Raw genomic sequence first — 16,261 nt, 5'->3', positions numbered from 1 at the left:
AGCAGTAAACGAGGAATCCAAAAGAACTGTGATTGTTGCACAAATGTATATTCCTCTATAATTCTTCCAGAGCTAATTAAAAAGACGCTGCTATAGTCAGATATAATTCAAGCATGCAGTCAAGCCCCGCACACGCCTTCACAAGCGCCAGCCAGTTTTCCTCTGCGAGGCTGCAAATAATTCGTACTTAAAACTTTTCCTCAGGTGGTAACTCATGTAGCAAATCCTCAGGTAGCAAATCAGGTGGTAACCACAAAAATAAAATTATTATCAGCCCGTAACTTTGTACGTTCTCCCTCGCCTATAATAGTGAAATGGCGAATACCTAATTCTTTATTGAACTGAAGTAAAATACTTGCTTCGCTGCAACTATGCTGTATATTTCAAGTTGTACTTCAGTTGGCAGTCAAGTTTCATGAGTAAAACGGGCTCAGTAGTGAAATGAACTGTACCGCAGACTTTCGAAGATTTAATTAATTAATTATGGAGTTACACGTGCAGAAACCATGAGGCATGCCGTAGTGGGAGACTCCGGACCACCTGGAGTTCTTTAACGTACACCTAAATCTAAGTACATGGGTGTTTTCGCATTTCGCCCCAATTGAAAATGCAGCCGCCGTGGCAGGGATCAGGATACAATCGCGCGACCTTATGCTTCGCAGCCCAGCATCATAGCCGCTAAGCAGCCATGGCAGGCAGACTTTTGAAGAGTGAAATGCTCAGACTCCATACACTTTGTCCATGTCTGTTGCCCATGTCGTTGCTTCCGTTGATGAAAAGACTCTTCGAGAACAGCAGACACTTCGGAGGTATCAAGTACGATGCAATTTTGAAAAGGCCGCATGACAACGATTGTGTTTGCTTCTGTGATTGGCTGGCGGAGTCACACAACCCCGCGCGGTCCGTGCCTTGGTTGCCAACTGCTGTTTTTCTTTAAGTTGTATGCTACCATGGAAATCTTTATTTTACACTTTCGCTTATTTAATTGTTCTTGGCAGTGTTCTTTCTGCGCTTCTTTCCTACGTGAGCCTATTTGATGGGGTTTCTTGTTTGCCTAGTAAAGGAGAGGTATATCTCACAGGCGTACCTGCAAGGTACACCTTATTTCATTTCTCTTTTGTGGGTTTACGCGTCTTTACAACGAATGGCGGGCGTTATTAACGTTTGTACTAGTAAAGGTACCTCCCCCCCCCTCATTTGCATAGAAAAATTACCTTAAGTTGCCCCCCCCCCCCCCCCGGAAGAAATCCTGGGTACGTGCCTGCTTGTTTTACTTTTTCGTTGGCACCATTTTTCTCCTTAGCTTTGCTGGCTCAGTGCAGCGAGCATTGCCCACTGTGTTTCCTGCAGTGTTGTGCTAGTGCTATGCTGTAGCAGCGAAAAGTCTGAAGATAGTTATGCAATTTTTATGATGCCACAAGGAAAGCGTGACGGCTTGCACAGGAAACAGTGACTGCACAACAGTGGTCAAAAGAACTTTGTTCCGACAAAGAACAGTGTTGTTCTTTGGTAAGGTAAGGCACCTCATTGTTCGTATCAAAGCATCCCCTAATGCTGCATTTTTTTTATTCTTCCAGCTTGGTCATCTGCGTTTTACTGTGACAATTTGTACATTGCACAAAAATGGGGGTGTCCTCAGTATGCTGAATATTCTGCCGAGACTCACCACTTTGCAAGTCGCCAACTGTTATTCAGTCGAAAATGCAGCACTATAGGTTCTGCTTTCCGCTAAGAACAATTATGTACAAGAATACAGCGCCTCGATTGCACTTTTCGGGATTGTTAGGATTCGTTGCCTGTCCTACTGAAAATTGAAACAGCGGATTGTAGAGGAGCTTTCTTTCCAGCTTACTTCAATGTGTGCGTCAGTCACTTAGATACAAAGAATACAGGACCTGAAAAAATTTACAAGCATAGCCATGGCATTGCGGGTAATGAACACCAGCTAGCCTACATTGCATTTTTAATGCATAAGCATTAAAATGTGTAGTGCTCTGTATCTGCACAAAAGTGTATCTGCATTGAAAGTGCAATGCCTTGTATCTGCACAAAAATGCATAATTTGCGCAGTTAAGACATTTATAAGTTATGGTAGTGTAGATGTAGGTGATTGGTAGCTTCAAGAGTGATAAGAAACAATTTATTCGCCCCCCCCCCCCCCCGAAATAAATGAGAGGAGATACTCGTACAGATACATAGGGCTCCTCAGAAAATGCATGGGAATTTATACTAGGGGTGGGGCAACTTGAAATTTGGGGCTGCACCAACTTGAAATTAGGAGGTGGGCCTACCAAAATTCATGGGTGGGTCAACTTGAAATTTGGATGTGGTCCAACTCAAATTTGGGTGGGCTTAAAATTTGGAGTGGGCCAACTTGAATTTGGGGGTTGACCAACTTAAGTTAGGGGATAAGCTGAGTGGAAATCTGGGGGTGGGCCAACTTAAATTTGGGGGCTGGTCAACTTGAAATTTGGGAATGGGCTCATTGAAATCCAGCGGTACGCTTACGTATGCTTAGACAACTCCAGTAGAGTTTCTGCATTATTTTTCAGTTCTTGAATTTGCTTTGAATTGGGCTGCAACACACACATGAGTAGGTTACGATTATTGTTTGGTTCTCTCACGTATACAGGCGATGCGCATGATCATGCACGCTTGCTAGCGCTGAAATTGCGCAACCGTCCTTTTCAGTTTAGAGACTACAGCGCAAAAGCTAATTTCACACCGAGATGACAAACATATGGACAGATGATGCACTCGTGACTAGTTCATTACAAGAAAGCACGCTGAATACCTGCGGTGCACATGCATGCACAGGCAAGAAAAAGAACAAACACAGAAGGAGGTGCCACAAGCAATACTAGATCAGATTCACAACGTAAAGCATCTTATTATGTGGCAGAAAAAAATGTCTGGAGTATACAATTAGCCTCAAAGTTCCTTTTACATCAGCATGCACCCTTCATACCCGGGAGCCAAGGAGAAAGGGCGTGCCTTACGCAGCGCTCGCAGCTGGCGCGCGAGAATCGAGAAGGAAAGCACTGCGGGGAGGAGAGTGTCGCTACTTTCAAATTATCAAGGGGCTTTACGGTATTTGGCCTCCCTCGCGGGCTTCTTACACGTGCAGGCGTGGGCTAGCGGCAAATACAATGCCGCGGTGCGTTTGGGGTGTCGCTACGTTACAACTTTAGATTTAGAAGGGCCCAAAAATCCATTATTCGATTTTCTGAACTTCCCGATTTAACGAAGTAATTCAAGCGTGGCCATCACTTCGTTAAATCGAGTTTCAATTTACATCCCTGTTATGTTACACTAACATCGTAACTAAAGCACCATGAAGACAAAACACAGTTGCTGCTCTCCGCTAAACGTTTCGTTCAGGCGCGTGATACAAATTAATATGTTCTACACAAGACGGTGTTATTTTCTGTTGTTTCAGTGTGTGGTCCTCGGTTTCCTACGATATCTTTATCCTTCAAGTTACGGCTCCATAGATTAACTCGGGACGAACGCATGAATTATACACTTTCCTACTTTTCATGGGGATACCGTATTTACCCACGTTACACAAATTCGACGCAGGAAAACAATGTGCATCAAAATCTACCGCGCACCTCATTTTTGATAACAAAGTAGCATGCTTCAGTTTCTTAGAATCACGAAGAATGAAACGTGCGTACGTTACCTCCACAGGATGGAAATTTATTCACATAATGACCCAGGCGACACTCACTCATACTTGACTGTCGATGCATAGCACGTCGTCGTCCGTGCGCCGTACATTGCGTTTGACATTCCGCACTTGCAACGATACCGCGAACCCCGCGGCTGGAGTTGTATTCCACGCCTCCACCAACCACTTCGAGAGTTTGTCCGGTGACGCAAGAAAGACTACGGAATATCACAAAACATTTTTGTCACCAGCTGAATATCCCACATCACTTTTGCGAATGAGCTTTAGGATGAAACTGGCGCGTTCCCGTGGACAAACCAACCGCAAACGTGCTTGCGCTATTCTTGAGTACCTTGAGTGCCTTGAGCATGCTTTGAGCTCAGTGTCGCCAGATGACGCAGAGTGACATAGCCAAAACAGACCGCTATTATTACAGCCCAAAAGTATCCAACCATGAAGTATGGCTTCAGTCAGGGGTGCTAGAGTGTACTAGAATGGGTACACTCTAGGGGTGCCTAATGAATGTACTACGTATTTGGATTTTGTATCATGTCTTAAGGATGCACACACACACACACGCGCGCGCGTGCGCGATAGCTTCGAAGTGTCTCGCCACTCATGCAGAAGAGTCTGGAAAGGAATAAAGAATTCAATATACGTTGAGAAAATATCTTGGTTGCTTTTGTGACATAAGAAAAAATTTGCAGACAAATAAAAATGAAATAATCACATATGCTAGGCAGTGCCAGATTATGTATGGCAGCTCATTTACCGTATTTCCTACTTTTTTCAAGAAAATGTGTACGAACATTGCCTGCACGTCGCAATCAGATACAAAACCGAAATCGCACACGCGGCGTTGTCAACAGCCCACCGTCAGCGCATCACGAGGCAGAGCAGAATACTTCTTCGGTTCGCTTGTCGACGGCAACGCGCCACTTTCATTATAAAACTAATTCAAAAGAGTGGTTTGAGATGTTCAGCTGACGACAACATGGTTTTGACGTTCCAGAGACGTACGTCGCCGGACCAGCTGGCGAAGTGATAGTTGAGGCGTGGGCCGCAACTCCGGTCGCGATGTTTGCGGAATGTGTTGTGCATAGACGGTCAAGTAGCCAAGTGTCGACGATATTCACTGTGTGTATAATGTATTTCCATTGTGTGAAGGTAACGTATGCAGGTTTAATTTCTTTCGTGATTACAAAAATTGGAGGCATATGCTACTTATTTCTTATCAAAATGTGGTGCACGATAGATTTTGGTGCACATTATTGCGCATTACTTCCTTACTGTGAGCTCATATAATTAGTAGGAAAGTGTGTTGTGAATGCATCCTACCCTCATTAATATAACTCGAAGGATAAAAAAGTCAGTTTCGTCCGGGAGAAATCATTGATTGCAGTAGCAAGTTAGCTGTATGAATTTTCTAATGTCATTATTTTATCGGCCGTATGAACTGCTGTTAACATTCGCTCTCTAACTAAATTAGCAAGCATGGTGTGACACTCGCACAGGCAAACATGAATACATATTGCTCGATGAACACTGATCGCTGTCGGGACGCTGACGTGACGGGATGAAGAGCGGAGGAAGCGGCGAGCAAATTAAATTGTTCTTTGTGCTGCCTCTTGCTTCAACGTGAACCGGGCCCGTGGGAACATAGCGCACACAAAGCCATCAGCTATCTCATGTTGCCTACCCTTTGATCTGCAATTACTCCTAAGATAGGGCATGCGCAGTCGCGGCTGGAGTAAGAGGGAGATACGTAAAGTGCACCCCTCCACACACCCAAACGTATGAACACGCTGCATCAAGCCACCATCCTTTTCGGATTTTCCTTGCGCATACGGCATACATCCACGATCTTATCACGGCGGCGGAAATCCGCCTTAAGTGTCTATATTATTGCAATCGCAATAAAATATGTTAGGGAAAGTGGGGACCACACAGCGACCATACAGAAAATAATACCAGCGTCACACAGCCATTTTCGATCGCTGGGCAAGCAATTTCAAGTTTTGGGCAGATGAAGCATATCTTAGCACAGAGAATGCCCACTTCACCCTAACTTGTGTAGGAGCCAGTCTGACAGCAACTGGGGCATTTTGTGCAGTTCTTGGCGTTATTTCTTTGTTTTACCCCAATACTGAATGTGTTAGTCTCTCTTGGAATCTGCGAATTAGTTTGACCAATTTAATAAGACATCTTTATGTCAAAAGGGCCCGTAGCACTGATTCCCTAGGGGAGATGCGCCAGTGTCGATTTCCAGGACCAGGTCGGTGGCCTTTCAGCGACTTTTCCTTGATAGAAAATTATTTGTGTTGAGCTCGCAGTTATTTTTCTTTTCGGTGAGCACCTGGTTCACTGGTCGACACCAACACATGTTGTACGACTGTGCTTACTGCGCCTCAACACATTTCTTTATTGCTACATATTCGAGAAGCAGTCTGCACAATGTCGTACAGCAGTGTGATTACACTATAATTGAGAGAGTGCATTTAATGCTCAAGCATGAATAGGATAAGACTTTATTTGTAACAATATGCCGCTAAACGCATGCAATAAATAACACAAAAAAGGGCAAAATGTATGCATGAGCCTATGTTACCATCCATGAACTTGCCTAGTTCATCCACTGCAGTGGCCGCAGCGTGAAGACTGCAAGGACATGGGCCTGGGCTTCGTTGACTCGGCTTTGCCAGCCCTCCAATCACTGCTTCTCATTTTTGTTGCAATGGAAGGTAAAACGAAAGCAAATAACAATAAGAAAGAAAAAGTAAAGATGTAAAGTAAATGCTTCTCGCACAGTAGCACATGTAGGCTTGACGCTGTACAGCGTTCACTGTACTGATGAAGGATTGGTGAAATAGTAGTAGTGGTACTCGTGAAGTGGGTACATCTACTGCAGTGGTAAGGATCCTCTAGTAATGGAGCCATCCATTCTGGCGTCTTTCGTGCCCTAATGTAGATGTAGACAGGCCGAAGTGGCCATTCAAAGATGTCTCGTGACCTTATATACCAGCATTCGTAATGTTTACTATGACGTCTTGGCAATCCTGTTTGCATTGTGGTGCACCTGCCTCTGTGCATTGTAGTCTACTCTCTGTCATTCAAATGCGAACCACAGTGTGCATGATTTTTTTTTTTGTGCAACTCAACAAAAACCATAGGGCACGAACACGTGTAACCAGCTGGGATGTGTCACGAGCACAACCATCAGCAGTTTAAGTGACACATTAGAGTTCTGCGTACAGCTTTGCACTCTTGGCCTTTTGCTACATGTCCTGCAAAAACCACACACTCTGTTCTTTGCGTTTGAATGACTGCAGATAATAGGTTCGAGCATTTCATTCATCATCATTGCTGTTGGAGAAGAACTATATCCCTTAAATTGTGTGTTTGTGGCCAACAGTACTGACCGTTTTTTGCATAACTGAGTTCTTGATCATTTGTGCACAACGTTTGAGTGTAAATAATGCCACCTGCTCCAAGTAGCTATGAATGAATTGGTGCAGAAGCATGTGTGACAAACACTGTCTGCACAAGTCCTCATGCATACTACCTTGCTTTTTTTACTTCTTGCCTTTTCTGTTTTAGTTCAGTGGGCATTGGCTTGGCATTGTCGAACTCTTTTAATAGCGTTAGTTCTTGTTTGGCTGATGGGTGCCTCTGTTTTGAAAGTGCTGGGCTGTTGATGTTAAACTTTGTTGTCTCACATCATTATCAGCAGCTCCCAACAATAAATTTTGATGCAAATGTTTATGGTCGTTCACATTACACTGCAAATTGATGTCTGCCATATCAAAATCATATGGTTACCAAAAAACACAGCCTATTATGTGACTATCTGGCCTGTAAGGTTTAAAAACTGCATAAATATTATTACATGTAGTGCTATGACATGTAGAAGTTGATGTGAATGACCAAATCAACCTCTTGGTTTGGAGGTGCGACAGGTTGCTACGGCTTTCAGTAATTACCGTATATACTCGTGCAATGGCCGCACTTGCTTTTCTAGAATCTTGGCTGGGTGTGGCCCTTGCACGAATCAGGTCGATGACAGCCTGCTAAAGGTTTGTATTGTATCTGCAACTGCAGCAGAGGGTAAGAGAGGCACAATGACATAATGCTGTGGTAAACCTCAGACGCCCGCTTATCTTCCCTGACCAGCGCTGACCCAAACAGGGCTCCCATCTCTAGAGGCAAAATGCCACTGGCCTGAGCAGTGTGGATGGAAAAGAAGCTAGTGCCATCTGGCGGCAACAGAACTAACTTCACTTTCGGGCAGGGCTTTTTGAATTTTTTTTTCGAAATTTTTATTGCAGTCACAATCATTTGGACACTCAAGGTGCTACGGCTGTGCTGTGTGTGTGTGACCCGCAGTGTATATGGCTGCAAAAACGAGGAAGCCAAGTGGACACACCCTTGCCTTCCGCTGGTGGCACGAGCATTGTGCGCACTTGTGTTCCTGCTTTGCAGTTCTCTGCATATGACACTGTAGTGTCATGTTGATGTTGGAGCAGAATGGGCAGCAGGCTTCATGTTGCAAACGCCAACGGTTCTCCTTTGGTCTCGTCTCATGCACCATCAAAGTGAGATGCCTGCAGCCCTGGTGGCTATGCTCCTCATCACGCCAGCATTGTGAGACGCCTGGCAGCTGCCAGAGCATTGTTTCTGCTATGCAGCAGAAGTTGCCTCATGTGCTGTGCTGAGCCAGTATTTGACCCCTGCATATTCTTAGGACGTTGTTGCGTTGTATGTTGTATCAGCACATCGCTAAAATGCTGTCTCTTGCAATGCTTCACTCTCTGGCGAATTATCTTCATAATCAGCCTATTTTTATGTCCACTGCAGGACGAAGGCCTCATGCTTAATGAAAAATCAGCCGAAGATATAAACTACTGAGAAAGAAAACCTAAGAGGAAGGTGACTAAACAGAGATGAAATAGGTAGCCTTGTTATAACAGTGACAGTACAGCAGCAGGCTATTATCGTTTCCCTTGCGAATTGTACCCCAGTCAGACAGGCAAATGTAGTGTCACTTTGAGTGAGTTCACTTCGACATTAGTTTCGCTCGCACGCTATCACACGGCACGGTTTAGTTGCACTCACTGTAGAATGCACTCACTGGCTTGTGCATTCATCGAACTCACTTCGTTGTGTCAAAGTCTGTTGCCTCAATAGCAGTGCTTCAAAAATGAATAAAACCATACTCGGAGCAGTGTCAGCACTAGTTCTGAGACTAATTTTATTGTGGTTTCAATTGTTGCAAGCATCACCATGCCATAAGTAAACATCTGCAATCGAAGTTGCCATTCTTACTCAGCTTGCCATGGATACAATGCTGTCTTCTATGGTATTGTGACGATTGAATGTGTTAATGGGGTTTCAACGAAGCAGCAAAAATGACACCATGTGGCAAAGTTCACTAGCCCAAAGTGTCAGTAAGTTTGCCTATCTGACACAGCTATTCAAGGCTCATGGTGTGCCTATAGGGAAGCGACAGCAATTCTGGTCTTCTAGTTCAAAATGATTGATTTAGCAAATCTAAAGTGTTTTTTCGATCCTTGTTTTTGTAGGCAGGACAAGTGCATAGTGTACCAATGCACAAAAATTGCACTAAATGCATGAATATTGTAGACGTAATTGAGCTTCAACTAATTTTTGATGAGTTACAGACAGTCCTAGACAACATACTGGTGGAGGTAACTTGTGACACTGCTCAACCAATCTGTGTGGACCATTTGTTGTGTGCGGTTACATTTCCTGTACAAAAAAAGATTCTAAAAAGGACTCGGAACATGAAAACAGAAGAAAAGAAATGCATGACATTAAATGTGCACCTATAACACAGATAAAGAAGGATTCGTGGAGTCGCTGTGTAGACCTCATTGATTCAACTAAATATCATTAATGTAGATGGAGAAAGTGGTAGCCTGCCCTTATGTCTGAACTTTCACGCCTTTATTGTTAACATAGTCCTGTTTCAACATTTATATTTCATTACTTGTTAGGTCTACAGGTATGTTCTATAGGCTTTTGTTGTAAGTGCACTGATATATGTTTGGTCATGCTGTGGGTTGCATCATGTTATACTCCGGAAAATGGGTATTAACACTAACCTCGTTTTCAATGGTTGCAGACCATTTTTTTTAGAGAGCATTGTGTGGAAGCTATGATGTTTTTGTGTATGATGTACCTGGTTTTGCGGTCTTGCATTACAACATTGCACGTTCATTTTGTTCTTCTGCACCTTCTAACACGTCACAGAGTAAGGAAAGTCGTAATTGAAATAAATGTGGACAACACTATAGCAGCTCATTCTTGTTTTATGACCATTTTTCTTGGGGATTGAGTAACATACTTATTGGATGTTGCGTTCAGTTACTGTAGAAAAGCCTTAAAAATTCCTGACCTATCACATTTTTAATCTGCTAAATGAGTGCCGTGAGAAGTATGTTGAGACATAGTGTTTCGAGGAGAAGCCATTGTGGGTGAATAGAAGTTTGTATTCAGAAAAAAAGAAAAAAGAAATGGTATTCTAGTCCTAATGAAAATATTGCTCGTGCCAACTTTAACAGTGATCTCTGTATTACAGATGTGTCCATGCCTACTACAGTGCATCCAGGAAGACTTGTGCTTTAGACTTTGCCGGAAATGGGTCGCACCAGCTTCTTGGAAAGCACCGGCCTGTTTGCCCTGCAATACGGAATAGCAGTTTGATTTATTATTGGTTTAACAGTGCGACGGTGATGCGAATGTGTTTGCCGACTAACACTTCTGGTTCGTTAGGTTGCAAAAAGTAAAACTGCACATTTCTTTGCTGCTTTTATGTGTCTATTGGAATCGCGGTAAAAAGAACATGTTTTATTGCAATGACAATGTTGTAATCATAGAGCTAAAGAGAAAATCCACTGCAGTGTACTGGTAGAGAATGTAGTTTCCTCGAGGTAACACAGGGGATGGAGCTGTATCTGTTTTCACAGATCTGTTCAACAGAGTGCACATTTCTGTGGAAGTGTTGATAAAAAATATTAATTGTAGCTTACTTGCCTCAACAGTTTGCAGTGGCATTTAATTTTCACTGCACGAAGGAAATGTTACACAAACAAAGTAATTTGATTATGTAGGAATATCAAGATAGCTTGCCAAATCTTTGCTCTACATACAGCCATTGTATGCGTTCAGGGTAATGAGTTATGTAAAGTGATATGGTGAGTTATCTTTTCATGTGTGTGGATGGTGGTGTCAGTGACCAAGAACAGTAATTGGTGAATAAATTACTTTCAGCATTCCGTAGTTGCATATTGCTATGATTGAAACAATAAAAGCACAATCGCGGGAAATGTATACAGTGCATTAGTAGACACAAACAATCCTTTGTTCAATGTACGGTGTGTTCTCCTTCACTAGCAAACGTGGTGCCATTCCAACCTCTAAAAATTCTGTGGTTGTTTTTCTTAGTTTCATGTGTTTTTAGTTTTCTCGCATATTATTTCATTTCATTCACATTTATATTTAACTTCATATGCTTCATGTGATGTTGATCACTTTCATCACTTCAAACTATGACTGGCATACAACTAGCATTAAATCATCCCTCAGCATTCCTAGTCTTAACGCTTTGTAGAAAGATTTTACAACTTTCCCTTTTGCACAAACTGTATTATAATTTCCCACCACCACAGGAACACTATTCTACTTCCACCCAACTGCACTTCTCATCATCTGTTTAACAACCTGAGTCTACAACATCTGCATGGTTCCTCTAATGCCTTCAACAAACCTTTCTTACTGCTATTGAATTGTGGAATGTGCTACCCGACAGTATAGTAAATGAAAGTGATTGAGATAAATTTAGGCACCTATTGTCATGTTTTTTAAACCCTTGACTTACCACTACTGTGCTGTTAACTCTTAACGTCTACCTTTATTTTTTTTACGGCCGGTTTGTACCTTTTTTGTTTTTTTTTTCTTATTTTTTCTTGCTCATCATCTTCTAGCATGTATACTAAGTTCTGTTTACCATTGTATAAATAAGTTAACCATTGTATAATAATGACCATAGTGTTTATTGATGCATTTGTCCCCCCCTCCCCTTATATAATACCCTGAAAGGGGTCTTTGAGGGAAAATAATTGATGATGATGTGTTCAAACATCAGTTGACGCTTTTGTTCTGCCGAATTGTGATGCGAGAAAAGTGTCATTTTAGTTTAATAGGAGAGTGTGCAATGCAGCGTTAAATACATGGAGTAATTTTACTGTTCAGGCATGATAGCAAAATTACACACGCAAGTTCGACCTTTGTGCATTGCTACCAGGACTTTGTACGCATACAACATATCTATTTATGTATAGATAGAAACATGTGTGAGACATGTACTGCCATCATTGCACTATTGCCACAACAGTAATATGTGGTTGGAGTAGTCCCAAGGTTTTTCATGTATGTTTCCCACAAGCATGGCAATCTTTTTTTTGATTGCCGGGTGTAGCACTTTAGTTCCGTCACGTGTGTGATGCATTATTTGCATTGCCTTCTCAGGCTCCCTGTGACTTTGCAGGTTCCTTGTCGTCGGGGTCCCTGGCGCAAGATCAGTTGCTTGTGTCAATGCGTGGCCGGCTGTATTCGTGCCGGCTGTGTGCTTACAGGACTACTGACAAGACGTACATGATGGAACACCTGCGCACACACACAGGCGAGCGCCCCTTCAAGTGCCACCTGTGTCCGGCTGCATTCTCTCGCCGTTTCGCCCTCAAACGGCACGTGCGCAGCCACACAGGCGAGCGTTACTACAAGTGCCACCTGTGCCCGGACGCATTCGTTAGCAGTTCCATCCTTTATCGGCATGTGCGCTGTCACACAGTGAAGCATCCCTTTCCCTGTGAGCACTGCAGTGCAACCTTCTTGCGGGAGCACTGCCTCATCAGCCACATGTCCTGCCACAAAGGGAAGGAGCCCTGAAGAGCAAGGGATGCAGCTTTTCTTTCTTTTTTTTTTTCATCAGCCAGTTGATAAATTTAGTAATGCCAGCAGGCGATTTATAAACAGCACTGAGAGGTTTTCAGGTTCCTGAACCATAGAGTTGCTTGTAGTGTTACACAGACGGAAGTTGCCCTTTAGGAATATTGCCTCTGGTAAGGTGTTCTGTCATTTCGGCCGGATATTCATAACTATGTTAGAAATAAAAAAAAATAGATTCCAATCAGCTCGCAAATTTCTTGCTCCGTAGTAGTGCTGCTTTGGGTGTGTTTGCGAATTTGTCACCTTGGTCTCCAATAGATCACACCATTTATTTAGAATTTGGCGAGGACAGGCAACACTGACATCTTGACCGCAAACGCCACATGCAAACCCTAAAGATGGTGTCTCCCAGCTGTAGCGCTCTCTTTTGTGGCCTCTGGCAAGACATTCATTGAAAACACGGTGGATGGAAAATGGTTGAAATAAAAGATTCCTGCTCTCCTTCGCATGCGTCCCCGGTTGTACAAGTTTCTTTTATTTTTTTTTCCTTCTAGCTCCCCACAGCAACAGCAGGGTGCATGTGGTTGCCTCATGCTTGGTTGTCCTTCCTGCCTGCATTTCCCTCTCCCTCTTTCACATCCTCTCCTGTCTGTTTTCCTTTCTTTTTTTTCCCCCTTAACACGAGTTGTCATAACAGCTTGTCATTGGAATAAAGAGTGAAACGTCGATTAATGAACCTCAGTATACCCAAGTTCTCACTATAAAGAAATGTAAATTTTTTATAACTTCTTGTCTATAAAACACCATGTATATTGAATTTCAATACAATGAAGTGTGTTTATACACAATTTAGATATTCGGTATAACAAACTTGTCCAGGCAGTAAATGGAAATTGCTGTAGATGCAGACGATCAAGAGGTTGAATTATGTGTAGCTGCTTGCATGCACAGCTCACAAATCGTGAGCGGCGCAACAGTGAGCAGGCGCAACAGTGAGCAGCCGCATAGCAGCAAGGCCCTCTCGCCATCATGTTCCGTAAAAGATCAAAATGCGATAAGATCTTACTGTGCGTGCTGTATGCCGAGAAGAATGGTGGCTTGATGCGTGCTGTCTTCCTGCCCAAGCAAGGGGAGGGCGTGAAGGGTGAGTGAGTGCACAAATGGCAATATGATCAAGCACCCTTTAGAGGGGAGCGTGTCTCCTCCTCGAGCCCGGTCGTGGCTGGCATATGCGGCCCACACACCCCATTTCGGAGCTAATCGGCAGCGGGTGCAAGGTTTTGGGCAAGCCGAGATAGGCGTGCCTTCGTGTGTGTTGTCTTCCCACACTTTACTGCTGGAGGCCATGTAATCTTGAATTTTGGAGGCGTACTGAAACAAGACGCAGGCGAAGCATTCGCTCCCCTTTGTCCTTTTCTTGACAGTGTCATCCTCTTGCAGGCAACACTATCTGCCACGGTGGCGGGGCAGACTCGTAAGCTTTGCATTGTACCGCTGACATGGAACTTGAAGTCCTATATTTGTTGGCGGCTCTCAAATTCAACAAACATCTTATTTTATTGAAATTAATTTTTTGCGATTGCCCGATAATTTGGAAAATCTTGTGGCCCCCTCCATGCAAGAAAACTCTGTTGGTGACTGTACGTATTTGCATAAAAGGTAGAATTTCACTGTGATGAAGTGCTCATTGTACCAGCTTTGTTATATCAAGGTGCAACTGCATAACGAATGGCATGTTTGTTTTAACAAGCTTCAAAAAGATCTTTCTCCTTTATGTTGCTTGTTTATTGGCACTCCAATTCTGCAATGAGGTTGCTCTTCTTTCTTCTTGTTTTTCATAGTGTTTAATATGTCTGCTTGCCTGGTTCACCTGGAAGTAAAAAAGGGAACCACAATCTGCCCAGTTGCAATTAAAGATGTAAACGAACAAGGTAAACAATGCCAAGCATTTTATCAGTAAAGTACAGGCAAACAAAAATGCACTATCTGGTAGTGAAACCTGAGTAAAACAAAGCAGCAATACAATCAAACTCACTAAAAATAACTTCGAATAAAAAATTGTCTCTCTCTATTCACAGACACTGGCAGCATGCAAAATGCTTGATATTGTCACGACCAAATCCACAAAAGACTTCAAAACCAATGCTGCCGCAACATTTTCATTCTCCCCTTCTTCACCATTGAATAACAAAAACCTTTTTCTTGCTTGCACAGCTTAACAGTCGCATGCAGTGTTCAATGTTGTCCACAGGGGTGTGACAATATTATCATTGTTATGTACTAGGTGGAATGAATTTTATGCTTCCTAACAAAACGCACATAGTGCAAAAGTTCATTCTGCTGTCCTGATGCATTGCTGACTTGCCACACCGATGAGTATTTTGCACACCCTGCATTCAGTCACTTGGGCTCATCGACTGTTTCCAGAAGTCTGGTGGCCAGTGAAGTTGACTTTCAGCTATTTGCCAACGATTAGCCAAGCACAGGCAGTCAGCCAGAGTTATTTAAAGTCGGTCAGGGTTACTTGGGACCATCATTCCCATGGTAATATAATGATCATAGTGCCCGAGTCCGCTCTAGTAATTTATTTAGGAAACTCTATGGGCAGTGGAACTCTTGAAATGCCAATGACGATGTTTAGTAATGTCATGTGGATACTGAGAAAAGCTGGTGTATGCTCTTTAGGGGCTTGATACGTTGTAGATAGCAGTACGTGTTGCCTGCCTAAATCGACTGCCAAGATGTGCAGGCGTTCAGACTGGTAAACATTCAAGGTGTGCATATATGTACTGATGGCAAACGGTTCAAATGAATTGACAACAATGTTTGTCGCAGGTTTACTGCAATATACACAAGAATCCATAAATTTCTGTTAAGGTAACATATCACAACCTTTGGGGCTGCGCTGTGAATCCCCAGAGTACTGCGAGCTTTGCACTGTGGCAACCTGTATTATTGTTTCAAAGTTTCTTTTTTTTTTCATCAATTACCACTGTTTTCTTTCTTTAATTTGCATCAAGTATTTTGTATGGAAAGCTATTGCATACAAATGTGCAATTGTCATTTTAGTTTTTAGCGGCATTGCAAGGTGCCATCCTTGATTGATTGGAGAATGTACTTATCTGTGAAGCTGCTGGTTCTTCAATGTAAAGTGGTACACATGTTCAATGAATACATTCAATAAAGGGCCTATGTTAGGAGCTACGAAGAGTTTATTGATTTATCATTTGCTTTATTGTAACTACAAATCATACTGATAGTATAATGTACATAAAAGCTAACCTCTCCCTTCTCCAGTATGCCCTCGTTAAGTAACTGGATAATGCCTATTTTGTAAGCTGTGCCATTATGCCACTCGTCATGATGCCCTAATTACTTCTTCACCATACATGTCACGCAGAAAGCAAACATCAGTAGAAGTTGAAATTGAACTTTGCGACAGATTTTTTTTGTTCTTTATTCTACGCATATCCTTGGATTGGAACCACCTTGCAGAAATGTATGCCATTCTGACAAAAATTTTTGCATAGCCTAAGCCAACATTGTAATTTAGGGCTAATATTGTGAAATAATGAGACTGGCTTTGTTCCGCTTTTTCACTGTTTTGTTCTACCACTCCCC

General features: G+C 42.8%; 1 protein-coding gene and 1 long non-coding RNA gene across 3 annotated transcripts in view; one reads left to right on the top strand and one right to left on the bottom strand.

Annotated features, from left to right (window-relative positions):
* Positions 1–4,141, bottom strand: part of LOC142557026 (uncharacterized) — a 57,984-nt gene extending 53,843 nt beyond the window's left edge. For both annotated transcript variants that reach the window (XR_012822702.1, XM_075668571.1), the window contains exon 1: positions 3,734–4,141. Coding sequence is in view for 1 of the 2 variants with exons in the window: in XM_075668571.1 (XP_075524686.1) it covers positions 3,734–3,755 (22 nt within the window). In the remaining variant the exon portion in view is untranslated. The remainder of the gene's footprint in view (positions 1–3,733) is intronic.
* Positions 4,142–4,559: 418 nt separating this feature from the next.
* Positions 4,560–15,844, top strand: LOC142557027 (uncharacterized). Its single transcript, XR_012822703.1, has 2 exons — positions 4,560–4,840; positions 6,315–15,844. It is a non-coding gene; the product is annotated as an uncharacterized LOC142557027 (long non-coding RNA).
* Positions 15,845–16,261: the final 417 nt, after the last annotated feature.

The sequence above is a fragment of the Dermacentor variabilis genome, chromosome 9 (assembly GCF_050947875.1).
Source record: "Dermacentor variabilis isolate Ectoservices chromosome 9, ASM5094787v1, whole genome shotgun sequence".
Classification (NCBI taxonomy): domain Eukaryota; kingdom Metazoa; phylum Arthropoda; class Arachnida; order Ixodida; family Ixodidae; genus Dermacentor; species Dermacentor variabilis.
Note: the sequence above shows the minus strand (reverse complement) of the source record. Positions and strands in the feature narration are given on the sequence as shown.